This window comes from Anomaloglossus baeobatrachus, chromosome 2 (genome assembly GCF_048569485.1).
Source record: "Anomaloglossus baeobatrachus isolate aAnoBae1 chromosome 2, aAnoBae1.hap1, whole genome shotgun sequence".
Taxonomy (NCBI): Eukaryota; Metazoa; Chordata; class Amphibia; order Anura; family Aromobatidae; genus Anomaloglossus; species Anomaloglossus baeobatrachus.
In genome coordinates, this window is record NC_134354.1 from 476,612,568 (window position 1) to 476,627,505 (window position 14,938).

Consider the following 14,938-nt stretch of genomic DNA (forward strand, 5'->3'; position numbering starts at 1 on the left):
TGGTGCCATGAGGGTATAGTCACACAGAGTTTTCCATGGACTTGCAAGAAAATAAGCATCAGGAATCAGAGGCTGACTCTCACACAGTAGCAGTCTTCTATCTCGCCAATACGCATGTGGCCACCCTCTATGGAATCTGTGTCAATTAGTGACCTGTAAATTCATTTTTATTCATGATGTGGATTTAAAATTTGCAACAGAAACATCCTTGCTGGATGTACTCCTTCAAAAGATTCCCACTAAAACTAATGGGGGACAGAATAAGCATCGAAATACACCGACAGTCCATAAGAGCTCCAGTATTGGGGCAGTAGTATGCATCTTCTACTTGGAGACAGCAGTCCTGATATTTGTATTGCACAGAGCCGTGGTCCTAAAAACTATCTAAATCTTAAAGAAACCCATCACCAGATTTGGTGACTATAAGCTGTGGCTACCAGCCGTAGGCTCTTTTATATACAGCATGTTAGAATGCTGTATACAAGAGCCCAGGCCGCTGTGTAGAACGTAAAAATCACTTTATAAATACTTACCTAACAGGCAGTGCGGTGCAGATCGGTCGGATGCGCGTCTCAGTGCTCCGGGTCCGATGCCTTCTCTTTCGACCATCTTTGTCCTCCTTTTCATGAAGCCTAGGTGCATGACGCATCCTACGTCATCCACACTATCTGGCATTGGAGGTCCTGCACAGGGCTACTCAGGGCAAATCAAAGTGCGCCTGCGCAGGACCTCAATGAAGGATAGTGTGCATGACGTAGGATGCATCATGCACACAGGTTTCAGAAGAAGGAGGACAAAGATGGCCAAAAGAGGAGGCGCCGGACACAGAACAGAGACACTCATCCAACCGGTCTGCACCGCCCGTTAAGTAATTATTATAAAGTTGTTTTTCTTTTACATTCTACACAGGGCCTAGGCTCTTATATACAGTATGTTATATACAGCATTCTAAGAACCCACTGGTGTTGGCCGCAGCTTATAGTCACCAAATCTGGTGACAGGTTACCTTTAAGAGCCACAGTCTGCTCTGCAAGCCAGAGCCCTCTTAGTAACATCCTGGCCCAGTCTCCCACAGTAGTGGCACCCATTTCCCACCCCCCATTACTAGTATAATGAGTAAAAGCTTCCCTGCAGAAATCAGACAGGCCATGCACCCTCCTGATTTAAAGGCGTTAGTCTTACATCTAGGGGGTCCCACCTTGCCCTCACGGAGTGTGCGGCAGGAGTGCTTTATGCAAGAATACTATGACATACAGCTTTACGCCACTTTCACTGGCATCCTTTCTCCAGCTTAAACTATTACCCCATTACCACCACACTCTTCATAGCTGTTTCCTAGACCTAATAAGCAATGCATCAAGCTGGCAGATGGCCACCAGCCACTGGTTAGGAATCCTTGGCACTTTGTGCAAACCGACTTATGCACCGGTTAAACAGTATAACTGCAGTACCACCACTTTGGGTTTTACTTTTAGCATTTTAGAGAAGACAGTAAAGGATTTAAGAAAATATTAAAAAGGTGAAGGAACCCAAAAGCATGTAATTTACACTAAACAAATGATCAAACAGCTTTCTTGCAAGTTACATCAAACTTCAGCTTCTGATATTTTTCATCTATTTCCCTCATTGTGCCCTGCAGGTTCTTTGACGTTTGGACCATAAATACAAAGCTTTCTGACAGGTCAGTGTTTCCATGCTCTCTGCAGATTTTGTCCATCCCATCGAACCAAGTGAGTATCTTTCCTAGCTCGGCTTGTACAACTTTCTGTTCCTCCAGTTCAGCTAAAAGAGCCTGGGTAGCACACACTTCAGCTTTGTATTGACCCTGTAGTGCATTGACTTCACTTTGCAGAGTATCAAACTTCTCTTTGCTGTACGAGTATTCGGCATGGATCTTGTCTTCCTTCAGCAGAACATTTCTGGGTACATTCAATATCACTTTCAAAAAGCAGGTCTCCATCTTCCGAAACAGATGTTCGAAGCGTTCTCTTATAAAAGTCCAGTATTTCTTAGTGCTTTCCCGAACATCCAATCTGCTTATTCTAGAGGAAGGACATTTCTCTAATTTCTTCAGGATCACGTTTTCCACAACCAGTAACAGATCAAATAAGTAGTCTTGAAATGAAACGTACAGACGGAAAATGCAAGTTTGGGGCGTAAACCCAAAAAATTGGGTTTCATAGCACATTGGAATAGACATGCTTGTCAGCGGAGACCTGTGAATGAAGAACAAAGCAGGAGCTTGTCAGGCTTACATGTAGAAAATGTAGGACATTAGCAGAAAATACATTTGGTCATTTTGTTTTCACCATGTTAAAAATAAACCAATTATGTTAGGCTATATTCACATCAGCGTTCTGGTTTATATTTTTGTGTACTGCCATAGAAGCAGATAATGGAATTCATAGCTGCACTAGATGTCATATGATGGACAACAATGTTGCCCAATTGACCCCATTAACTAAAACAGGATCTGTTGAGTTTCTACCTTACCAACTGTTATTTTATATGTTTCCAAGTTTTTTGGTTTTTTTTTTCTCTTTACAGTTCTTAGTGAAAACTGCAATACAATGAGAATAAAGCCCAAAAAAAAAAGAAGGATCAAACACAAAGCTGTCATACCAAGCAAGGCTGTCTATGGACCTGTACCGCCACCTAGTGTAACACCATGGAATAAAATATTTATTTAGTGTCCACACTTGTTTCATGGCTTCTGACTTTTTTTTCCTTCATTTCAAAGAACAAAAATAATCACTACGACGCTCTGAATACCATGTTGAACACAGCCATAGGCCCTCTTCCGGATAGCACACGGACAGTAAGAACATGCACACTTACCTGTCCCTGGCGCTGCTGTCGCACTTGCTTCCAGCTCCACAGTCAGTGCAGTGAATACTCATGAGCATAATGAGCGGGCCTGGAAGCAAGTGACAGCAGCACCAGAGACAGGCAGGTATAAAAATAAATAATTTCTGTGATCTGTGTTTCCTCTGATACGTGTCACACTGATGACAGAAGGATCACAATATCCATACGTGCTGCCGGCAGAAAACGGACATGTCGCCATGTGGAGCGCATGGATACACGGTCCATGTCAAAACATGGATGTGTGCGCAAGCCCATTAATTTTAATGGGTCTTAGCCTAACTGGAGGCACGGACACACTATGTGCCCACGGGAGATTAAACCTGCGGATTTATCTGCAGAAAATCTGCAGGTTTCAGCATGTACAGACACTCCCCATGTTATCCTATGGGACATGGGGAGTGTGTGTCCATGCTGCGGATACATGCAGCTGCGGAATATGCTGCGGATGTCCCGCAGCCGCACGTAATTGCATGTAAATTATTTCTGTGGAATTACCTGCGGAAACCCCGGCCCTCCACTATGGAGATAGAGGCCGGGACTTCAACAGGTAATCCGCAGGAATGCCCGCAGGTTTACCGCAGCTATTTCGCTGTACTACCGCAGCTAAAAATAGCTGCGGATTCCGGGGATCAGCTGCAGGAAACCTGCGGACGTACCTGCGGATATATCCGCAGGTACAAACTCCCGTGGGCACATAGCCTTAGTGTGAAACCGGTCATCACACATACTGGAGACACTGATGTGTGAAGGAGGTGTTATACAGTCTAATGGACAGGTTCCCTTGGTTTTGGAATTCTTTCACATTAACCCTTTGATGTTTTGGTGACTTTGCTTTCACCTCCACTTCAAAAGAAATTCTGGGTATGGTGATAAGATTAAAAAAAAAAGCGCATTTTCCACCATTTCTTTCTAATTTTTAATTATTTTTTTTAGTGGTGATTTTTTTTTTTTTAAACTTGTAAGCGGGCAACACATGCATTAACTTTTACAATACCTGTAAATTTTTATTTTTCCTTTGGTGGACCTGTGTGAAGACTTGTTTTTTGTGTACTGACCTGAAGGTTTAACGATACCATTTTAGTATCACGGTCTATTGCATTTACAGTACTTAGGAAAATGCAGCCAAAAACGGCAAGTGGTGTTTTGATGACCTTTATATAATACCTGTACTTGGCCTGGAAGAAGTTAACAAACTTGAATTTAAAGCAATAAACTGAGCCTGCTAGATAAAAGTAGTACAAACAGAATACATGCCTTTAGTAACTGTACAAACTACAGGGGGTTGGCCACTACTTGCTATTTTCCCCTTGTATAAAATTACAACCCATACTCCTCTCCGCTGCCGTTCCAGCAATGTTGACGTCTGGTTTCCTGTGATGTCACATGAGCCCTGCATCTAATCAGTGCATGCTTCACTTCGTTTCTTCATAACAAAAAAAAAAAACAAAAAAAAAAAAAAAACACCTGACACCCAGAAGAAATTGGAGCTGCTGCAGATCGCTAACTTCCACAAGATGACAGTTGCACAACAATTGTGCATCTTTCACACCACTTTGAATCAGTTCGGCCAAAGGGGATACGGTTCTTAATGAATTCAGCGACATGTACTCCAGCAAGACTGTTATAGCACGAGTGTGCACCAGCCATGATCAATCAGGCTTAGGCTAGGTTCACATTTCCGTCAATTTCTTATCAGTCACAATCCGCGCCTCTGGTAAACAACGGAATCCGTTTGGCGGATTCAGTTGTTCCCATAGACTTGTATGAGCGGAGAATTGTCACTGATGATGCTGCGTTGCATCCTCCGCCTGACTGATCAGTCGTGGAATGACTGACCGCTGGGCAGAAGGAACGCAGCCTGTAACGTTTTTTTGAGCAGCGCAATCCATTGGATTTTGCTGCGCATGCTCTCTCTGGCTCCCTGCACACGTAACCAACGTAAATATCGGGTAACCAAGCAAAGTGCTTTGCTTAGTTACCCGATATTTACCCTTCCCCGCTCGGCCACACTCACACACTTACACACACACGTCCTCAGCGCCATGGCCCCACTCTGCTCCACCCACCCCGCACTCCGCCCCCTGCACACATACTCGGCGGCCGAATGACCAGCTGATCACCCGGCGGCTGGCTCCTGTGAGCGATCACAGCTGATCACCCGGTGGCCGGCACCTGTGAGCCATCAGCTGATCACCCAGCACCTGTGAGCTATGAGCTGATCGCTCTCATTAGCCAGCCGCCTGGAGATCATCTGTTCGCTCTCAAAAGCCGGCCGGCTATTGTGAACGATCAGCTGATCGTTCTCTCTTTTACAACGGAGCCCGACAATGAATTCTAATTCTTGTCATCCGTTGTACAACGCATCAGTCACAAGCGTCAAGCAACACATGACTGATGCAAAACAACGAAAATGTGAACCTACCCTAAGAGTCATCCTTCAGTCGCATTCTTATAAAGCTTCACTCTAATGGTTTGCTTTTTTGCCACCTGTTCGCTATCAGTTATACATGCTCAGTGTGTGCATTAAAATACCAGCCGTTGTCTTCTGCCATTTCCATTGGTGCTGTGGTCTTCTGGATCACGTGAGCAGTCAGCTCACTACAGGGGGCACAGGTTGACACACATCACAACGGTTAGTAACCATCAGTACAAGGAATTTCCTTTTTGTGTTATAGATATAGCATATGTTATGGAAAGGTTTTTAGGGAGCCCTACCTATACGGGACACCTCTGGGTAGATGCACGCCGGGGAAGTTGTGAGATACCCTTAGGGTATATGCACACACTGCAGTTTTGGTGTCACAAAAACTACAACCAAAACTGCACCTTGTCCCAGAGTGCCTGGAAATGTTAAAAAAAAAAACAAAACACAACCCACTTATGATTGTGCTTATTTGTGTGTTTGTTAATTCAGATTTCATGTGTTTTTCAGTAGAAAGTGTGACAAAAAGGCAAGGGGATAGAGCATGTTGCATTTTTTTGTCAAAAGTTTGTAACAAACTGCAGACAAAAAAAAAAAAAAAAACTGCAACGTGCGCACAACATATCTGATTTCTCATAGACTTTGCTGGAAAGCCAAAAGCGAGAACTTTCTGACAACAAAACTGCACCAAAAACCGCAACAAGAACTGCAGCGTGCGCATATAGCCTTAGGGGCTCTGTATGTTGCACGATACCCACCCTTAATTTTGATACTCGCCCGACAATTGAGAGGTATATATTTTTCACCAAGTCTATATATAAATGTAAAAATAATTGTTTACTTTGAAGACTGATTCATAGCAATATTTTTTATACAGTTGGAGGTGGCCACCTAGTGGCGACTTGCTATACAATAGTATAATACATCCATTAAACAATAGGTACTTCTTTCTCTTCAGTATAAAAGATGAATGTACCAAATCAGCACAGGCACTTTATTACTGGCAGATAAGCATTCTCTCCTGGTTTACATTATTTATATTAGTAATCTAAACTAATGACCAAGCGGCTATCCACTCTCATTTGTTGGGGTTTTATTAGAAAGCAAAGAGTGTTGATTAAATCTTTACTTTGGGTATATCATGTAATTTTGGGGACTATTGAATAATTATATGAAATTGAACTTTGATGCTTGGCCTATTAGAGTAGGCTATATACCGTATTTTTCGGACTATAAGACGCACCGGACTATAAGACGCACCCTGGTTTTAGAGGAGGAAAATAGGAAAATAAAATTTTAAGCAAAAAATGTGGTCATGACACACTGTCATGGGGCGAGGATCTGCTGCTGACACTGTTATGGGGTAATGTCCCCAAATTCTCTACTAAGGTGCCGCATCCTGGTAATGATCCTCCCTGCCTGGTATATACAGTATGTCTCTCATCCGCTATACACCGTAATCCTGCCATATGGCCGCATCCTGCTAGATACTGGCATGTGGCCGCATCCTGCTATATAACCCATCATGGCATATGGCCCCATCCGGCTCATAATATGCCCCCATCCTGCTCATCATATGCCCCCATCCGGCTCATCATATGCCCCCATCCTGGTGTATGGCCGCATCCTGTGGCACATAAAAAAAAAATAAACTTTCATACTCACCTCACTTTACCTCACTCCCTGCAGCATCGCTCGTCCTTCCGTCTGTGTCAGCGGCAGCGCCGCTGATTGGAGCCGTCCCCATTACCCTGCTGGATCGCGATCATCTCCTGTGTCTGTGCCAGTGTCCCGGCCGCTGCGTGTGGACACGTGCGCACAGCGATGACGTCATCGCTGTGTGGCCGCTAGTCTCCACTCAGCTGCCGGCACAAACACAGGAGATGATCGCGATCCAGCAGGGTAATGGGGATGGCTCCAATCAGTGGCGCTGCCGCTGACAGACGGAAGGACGAGCGATGCTGCAGGGAACAGTGAGTACTGTACACTCACTGATTCACTGCTCCCCGCTCTGATGATGACGCGCGGGGAGCAGTGAATACAGCCGCACATGATCACCCCAGGCCGTAGTTGCCAGGGGTGATCATGCGAGCCGGCTGTTTATCCCCCGCCCATCATCCCGCCCACCTGTCAGCGCCGGCTTCAGCGCTGAGGGATGATGGGCGGAGGATGGGCGTGCATATTAAATGAGCGGGTCCACGTGGTCACGGCAGGCTGCTACAGCCTGCTCGTGCCCCCGATGACCCGCTCCACCGCAGCACCCACATTCCCCGCAGCCACATTCAGACCATAAGACGCACCCCCCACTTTCCCCCAACATTTGGGGGGAAAAAAAGTGCGTCTTATGGTCCGAAAAATACGGTAGTCTTCATAACAATACAAAGCACAAGGCACTTTATTTCAGCAGGAATCTCCCTCTCAGCACTGGCATTTGGAGAATTCTATTAATTGCCACTCAATGTTATGTTATATGTTCAGCTTATTAGTGTCATTTTTACAATACTTCTATAAAATACAGACCTGTAGCAACAGCAAAAATGACTATGTACATTTGTGTCAACAAGGTATTTTTCAATAAATTTTCAATAAAGGTACAGGATTATTCAATTTCTATAAGAGTCTGGTTTCTCTGATTGAGTTGTTTGTATAGGACTCGAATACAGTAACGGGCACTATTGGTTAGTGTACGCTGGAGTTCACTTTCTCAATGCAAGTCAGGCTCAGGACGAGGTTTTCATTGTCTTACATTGAAGGGGACATTTTTTTTGTACTATAGACTAAAGGCCACGTCTCGCTAGTAATATCGCTGCTGAGGCACGACTTTTGTGACGTAGCAGCGATGTTGCTAGTGATGTTGCTGTGTGTGACATCCAGCAACAACCTGGCCCCTGCTGTGAGGTCGCTGGTTGTTGCTGAATGTCCTGGACCACTTTTTAGTTGTTGCTCTCCCGCTGTGAAGCACAGATCGCTGTGTGTGACAGCGACAGAGCAACAACTGAATGTGCAGTGAGCAGGGAGCAGACTTCTGCGGACGCTGGTAACCAATGTAAATATCGGGTAATCAAGGAGCCCTTTCCTTAGATACCTGATATTTACCTTCGTTACCAGCGTCCGCCGCTCTCACGCTGTCAGTGCCGGCTGCCTGCTCTCTGCACACGTAGCTGGAGTACACATCGGGTAATTAACCCGACGTGTACTGTGGCTAGGAGTGCAGGGAGCCAGCGCTAAGCGGTGTGCGCTGGTAACCAAGGTAAATATCGGGTTGGTTACCCGATATTTATCTTAGTTACCAAGCGCAGTATCGCTTCCACACGTCGCTGCTGGCTGGGGGCTGGTCACTGGTGAGATCTGCCTGTTTGACAGCTCACCAGCAACCAGTGTAGCAACGCTCCAGCGATACCTGGCAAGTCAGGTTGCTGGTGGGATCGCTGAAGCGTCACTTAGTGTGTGACAGTACCTTAAGGGGTACTTCTCACATAACGAGATAGCTAGCGAGATCGCTGCTGAGTCACAGGTTTTGTGACGCCATAGGGGTCTCACCAGCGATCTCATTATGTGTGACACTAAGCAGCGGCCTGGCCCCTGCTGTGAAATCGCTGATCGTTATACACTGCTCTGGTTTATTTTCTTCAAAGGCGATGTCCTGCTGGGCAGGACGCATCGCTGTGTTTGACACCTACCAACGACCTCCTAACATAGTCCCAACGTCCGCCGAGATCGTTATACAGGTTGCGGTTCGTTACTGTGTCGTTGTTAAGATCTGACTGACATCTCACCAGCAACTTACCAGCTATCCTTATCAGGTCAGTTTTCGAGATCACTGGCAAGTCGTTAAATGTGACGGGGGCTTTAAAACCTAACAGGCAGATAGTGAGTAAAGGCCAACACACACACAAGAGATCGCTAACGACATCGTTGCTACATCACAGTTTCTGTGACGAAACGACTTCACCAGCGATCTCGTTATGTTTGACACGTACCAACGATCCGCCCCCTGCTGTGAGATCATTGGTCATTGCTGAATGTCCTGGGCCATTTTTTCCTCGTTGGAGTCCTGCTGGGCAGGATGGATCTGTATGTTTGACACCTACCAACGATCTCGTTAATGACCTAGATGAGAACTTAAAGTGTGACACGTAGGCGTGTAGTTGAGTCACTTTTTCTGCACCCCCTCTGCACCGATTGGTTGGCGCTGAGAACAGTAAGCAAACACTCGGGAACAAAGGAGGGATGAATCCGGGTGCAGATGTAGCTTCGATCCGAAAAGCAAGCAAGCAACCGGAAACAAAGTACGGATGAATCCAGGTGGAGTCGCAGGTTCTATCCTCAAAGCAAGGCTCAAAAAGGGACCAAGGATGAAGCGATACAAAGTTGCCTTCTAGGCCGGCCGCCTAATCAGAACGCAGTATTGGCCACCAATCGGACCAGAGGGGTGTGGAAAAGGCGACGTATATGTACGCCTACGTGGCTTACAGCGTCAAACACTACTCCCCTATTCATGGTCGGAATCGTTACATAGCTGCTGTGTGACAGGGTCCCAACGACCAACGAGATCGTTATACAGGTCGCTGCATCGTTACTAAAGTCGTTGGGAAAATGACTGACATCTTACCAACGATCTCACCAATGATTTAACAACGATCCGGAAGCTGTGACATAGTAACGATCTCGTTATGTGTGACTGGGCCTTAAGCCTGTTCTACATAATTTGTGTTAGAATGGGCACTGGCCGCTTTTGGCAGCAATTCACCTGCTCCATGTAAACAGAGCAACTCTTCCTCTTCCAGTCTGCCCTATCGACAGAGCATAACTGACATCATGCTGCTGATTGACAGCCGGCTGCAGGAGCATGATGTTGGCAGTCACATTACGGAAGGGAAGTGAATGTTCTAATGCACTCACTGAGCATACATTAATGAAAACTAGCAAATAGACAAAACAAACAAAAACAATGGCATGGTACTTTCATACCTTATCTTCCCCTATCATTCCAAAGTTACTTCATTAGACGATTTGGCTTCTTATTGTTCAAAGATACGATGAAAGTGGTGGCCTCCAAACCCTTAGCTTTTTATTATGCTTTACTTGTACAATGCCATTAATCCCGGTGGGTTAGGTCCACAATAACACCTACATATCAATCCGCATGTAGAGACCCTCCAGAACGGATTAGGGTTCACTCAACTAGAGCTCTGTCCACTTCATGGGCGGAAAAAGCAGGGGCTTCACTAGAACAAATTTGCAGAACAGCAACATGGTCAGGTCCTCAAACTTTCTGTAAACATTACAAACTGGACATCATAACCAATCAGCAAACTTCATTTGGTAGGAAGGATCTACAAGCTGTCACCCCCCCCCCAGTATGGATTACTTTGGCATTCTCCTACCATGCTGTCATGTGGCGTCCTTGAAAATAGGAATTACAACCTACCGGTAATGATATTTCCAGGAGCCATCATGACAGCACTCTTATTTCCTCCCTAAGGCCCTGGGCGCACTGGAAAACGGAATTCCGCATGGTCTGAAAGATTACCGCACCCGCGGTAAAAAAAAAAAAAAAACACGGCAAACCGCACCCGAAAACCGCATGCGGGTTGGTACATGTGCTTTAATGCATTGAAGAAAAAAAAAAAAAAAAAAAAAAAAAAAAAAAAAAGTAATTTCCTTCTGAGATAGGCCGGACAGATAGAGTCCCTGTGAGCACACGCTGCATTTCTCCCGAGCGGTAGTGTGTTCACATTACCGGCCGTGGGAAATGCCCTGTGGTTACCTCTGCTGGCTCGTTGCGAGGCTGCATTCAGCTGTGTCAGTCACGGCTGGATGCAAGCATCGCAGGACGTGGATTACGCCGGAGCTGTGTGTTTCGGGGGGGTGTTAATAGAAGGGGTGAATCAGGGGCTCTTTGGTGTTTTATTTAAAATAAAGGATTTTTCTGTGTGTGTTTTTTCACTTTACTTACGGGTTGATCATGTAAGCTGTCTCAGACGCTGCCATGATCAAGCCTGGACTTAAATAGCGGCGATCCGCTGTCATTTAACTCATCACTAGGGAGCAAGAGCATGTCCTCCCGCTTGCAGATGTTATCTGCACTATTACATACTGCCCGCCACCGCCATACTGCCTGTAAACCACACAGCCCGCCACCGCCATACTGCCTGTAAACCACACAGCCCGCCACCGCCATACTGCCTGTAAACCACACAGCCCGCCACCTCCATACTGCCTGTAAACCACACAGCCCGCCACCGCCATACTGCCTGTAAACCACACAGCCCGCCACCGCCATACTGCCTGTAAACCACACAGCCCGCCACCACGACCATACTGCCTGTAAACCACACAGCCCGCCCCCACGACCACACTGCCTGTAAACCACACTGCCCGCCCCCACGACCACACTGCCTGTAAACCACACTGCCCGCCCCCACGACCACACTGCCTGTAAAGCACACTGCCCGCCCCCACGACCACACTGCCTGTAAAGCACACTGCCCGCCCCCACGACCACACTGCCTGTAAAGCACACTGCCCGCCCCCACGACCACATTGCCTGTAAAGCACACTGCCCGCCCCCACGACCACACTGCCTGTAAAGCACACTGCCCGCCCCCACGACCACACTGCCTGTAAAGCACACTGCCCGCCCCCACGACCACACTGCCTGTAAAGCACACTGCCCGCCCCCACGACCACACTGCCTGTAAAGCACACTGCCCGCCCCCACGACCACACTGCCTGTAAAGCACACTGCCCGCCCCCACGACCACACTGCCTGTAAAGCACACTGCCCGCCCCCACGACCACATTGCCTGTAAAGCACACTGCCCGCCCCCACGACCACATTGCCTGTAAAGCACACTGCCCGCCCCCACGACCACATTGCCTGTAAAGCACACTGCCCGCCCCCACGACCACATTGCCTGTAAAGCACACTGCCCGCCCCCACGACCACATTGCCTGTAAAGCACACTGCCCGCCCCCACGACCACATTGCCTGTAAAGCACACTGCCCGCCCCCACGACCACATTGCCTGTAAAGCACACTGCCCGCCCCCACGACCACATTGCCTGTAAAGCACACTGCCCGCCCCCACGACCACATTGCCTGTAAAGCACACTGCCCGCCCCCACGACCACATTGCCTGTAAAGCACACTGCCCGCCCCCACGACCACATTGCCTGTAAAGCACACTGCCCGCCCCCACGACCACATTGCCTGTAAAGCACACTGCCCGCCCCCACGACCACATTGCCTGTAAAGCACACTGCCCGCCCCCACGACCACATTGCCTGTAAAGCACACTGCCCGCCCCCACATTGCCTGTAAAGCACACTGCCCGCCCCCACATTGCCTGTAAAGCACACTGCCCGCCCCCACATTGCCTGTAAAGCACACTGCCCGCCCCCACATTGCCTGTAAAGCACACTGCCCGCCCCCACATTGCCTGTAAAGCACACTGCCCGCCCCCACATTGCCTGTAAAGCACACTGCCCGCCCCCACATTGCCTGTAAAGCACACTGCCCGCCCCCACATTGCCTGTAAAGCACACTGCCCGCCCCCACATTGCCTGTAAAGCACACTGCCCGCCCCCACATTGCCTGTAAAGCACACTGCCCGCCCCCACATTGCCTGTAAAGCACACTGCCCGCCCCCACATTGCCTGTAAAGCACACTGCCCGCCCCCACATTGCCTGTAAAGCACACTGCCCGCCCCCACATTGCCTGTAAAGCACACTGCCCGCCCCCACATTGCCTGTAAAGCACACTGCCCGCCCCCACATTGCCTGTAAAGCACACTGCCCGCCCCCACATTGCCTGTAAAGCACACTGCCCGCCCCCACATTGCCTGTAAAGCACACTGCCCGCCCCCACATTGCCTGTAAAGCACACTGCCCGCCCCCACATTGCCTGTAAAGCACACTGCCCGCCCCCACATTGCCTGTAAAGCACACTGCCCGCCCCCACATTGCCTGTAAAGCACACTGCCCGCCCCCACATTGCCTGTAAAGCACACTGCCCGCCCCCACATTGCCTGTAAAGCACACTGCCCGCCCCCACATTGCCTGTAAAGCACACTGCCCGCCCCCACATTGCCTGTAAAGCACACTGCCCGCCCCCACATTGCCTGTAAAGCACACTGCCCGCCCCCACATTGCCTGTAAAGCACACTGCCCGCCCCCACATTGCCTGTAAAGCACACTGCCCGCCCCCACATTGCCTGTAAAGCACACTGCCCGCCCCCACATTGCCTGTAAAGCACACTGCCCGCCCCCACATTGCCTGTAAAGCACACTGCCCGCCCCCACATTGCCTGTAAAGCACACTGCCCGCCCCCACATTGCCTGTAAAGCACACTGCCCGCCCCCACATTGCCTGTAAAGCACACTGCCCGCCCCCACATTGCCTGTAAAGCACACTGCCCGCCCCCACATTGCCTGTAAAGCACACTGCCCGCCCCCACATTGCCTGTAAAGCACACTGCCCGCCCCCACATTGCCTGTAAAGCACACTGCCCGCCCCCACATTGCCTGTAAAGCACACTGCCCGCCCCCACATTGCCTGTAAAGCACACTGCCCGCCCCCACATTGCCTGTAAAGCACACTGCCCGCCCCCACGACCACATTGCCTGTAAAGCACACTGCCCGCCCCCACGACCACATTGAATGTAAAGCACACTGCCCGCCCCCACGACCACATTGCCTGTAAAGCACACTGCCCGCCACCACGACCACATTGCCTGTAAAGCACACTGCCCGCCACCACACCATTGCTGTAAACCACACTGCCCGCCACCACACCATTGCTGTAAACCACACTGCCCGCCACCACCACACCATTGCTGTAAACCACACTGCCCGCCACCACCACACCATTGCTGTAAACCACACTGCCCGCCACCACCACACCATTGCTGTAAAGCACACTGCCCACCACCACCACACCATTGCTGTAAAGCACACTGCCCACCACCACACCATTGCTGTAAAGCACACTGCCCGCCACCACCACATTGCTGTAAACCACACTGCCCGCCACCACACATGATGAAGTTCCATCCAGACTCCAGGTGGCACGGTCCCACACCCTGGGCAGGCTTCTGGAGGCCTGTCCCTATGGCCCAGGCAGGCAGTAATAGGAGCAGTGCACAGGTAACACCCGGGATACACCGGAAGGCATGGCTGGAAGTCTGGCGCCGCTCACCTGTCCTCATACTCTGCAGCACCTACAGACCTCTCCGGTCTCGTCTCAAGTCTTCCCGCCGACTGGAAAACACCTTCAAAGCCACACGCGTCACTCCAGCTAACCAATCAGCACAGCTCAGTACACGTCACCCGCGGCCATATTGGATTCTGGCAAAGAGAGTTTCCCTTCCACTGGGTATTTCCACATAGAAGCGTGTACATGCCGTGAAATCCTCGCAGCATTTGTAACGGCGTCTGATGTGAGTCTCATAGAGCCAGCTGCCAAGTAACGGAGCCTCACTTTCTCCACCAATCAGCTTCTACAAACATGTACAACGCGGACCAATGGCCTGCAGACGTGACATTACTACGCGCTGTGGGCGGGAGCGACAGAACAGATAGCCAATCAGAAGGAGTAAATGATCGTAGCCGTGCGGCAATTGGTTATCAGCTGTGCAGGCAT

General features: G+C 49.1%; 1 protein-coding gene across 1 annotated transcript; it reads right to left on the bottom strand.

The window, feature by feature from the left end:
- Nucleotides 1-666: 666 nt before the first annotated feature.
- Nucleotides 667-14,769, bottom strand: MIS12 (MIS12 kinetochore complex component). Its single transcript, XM_075336383.1, has 2 exons — nt 14,495-14,769; nt 667-2,216 (listed from the first exon to the last, which is right to left on the bottom strand). Exon 2 carries the CDS (start codon nt 2,198-2,200, stop codon nt 1,562-1,564), a length of 639 nt encoding a protein of 212 aa, XP_075192498.1. The 5' UTR covers nt 2,201-2,216; nt 14,495-14,769; the 3' UTR covers nt 667-1,561.
- Nucleotides 14,770-14,938: the final 169 nt, after the last annotated feature.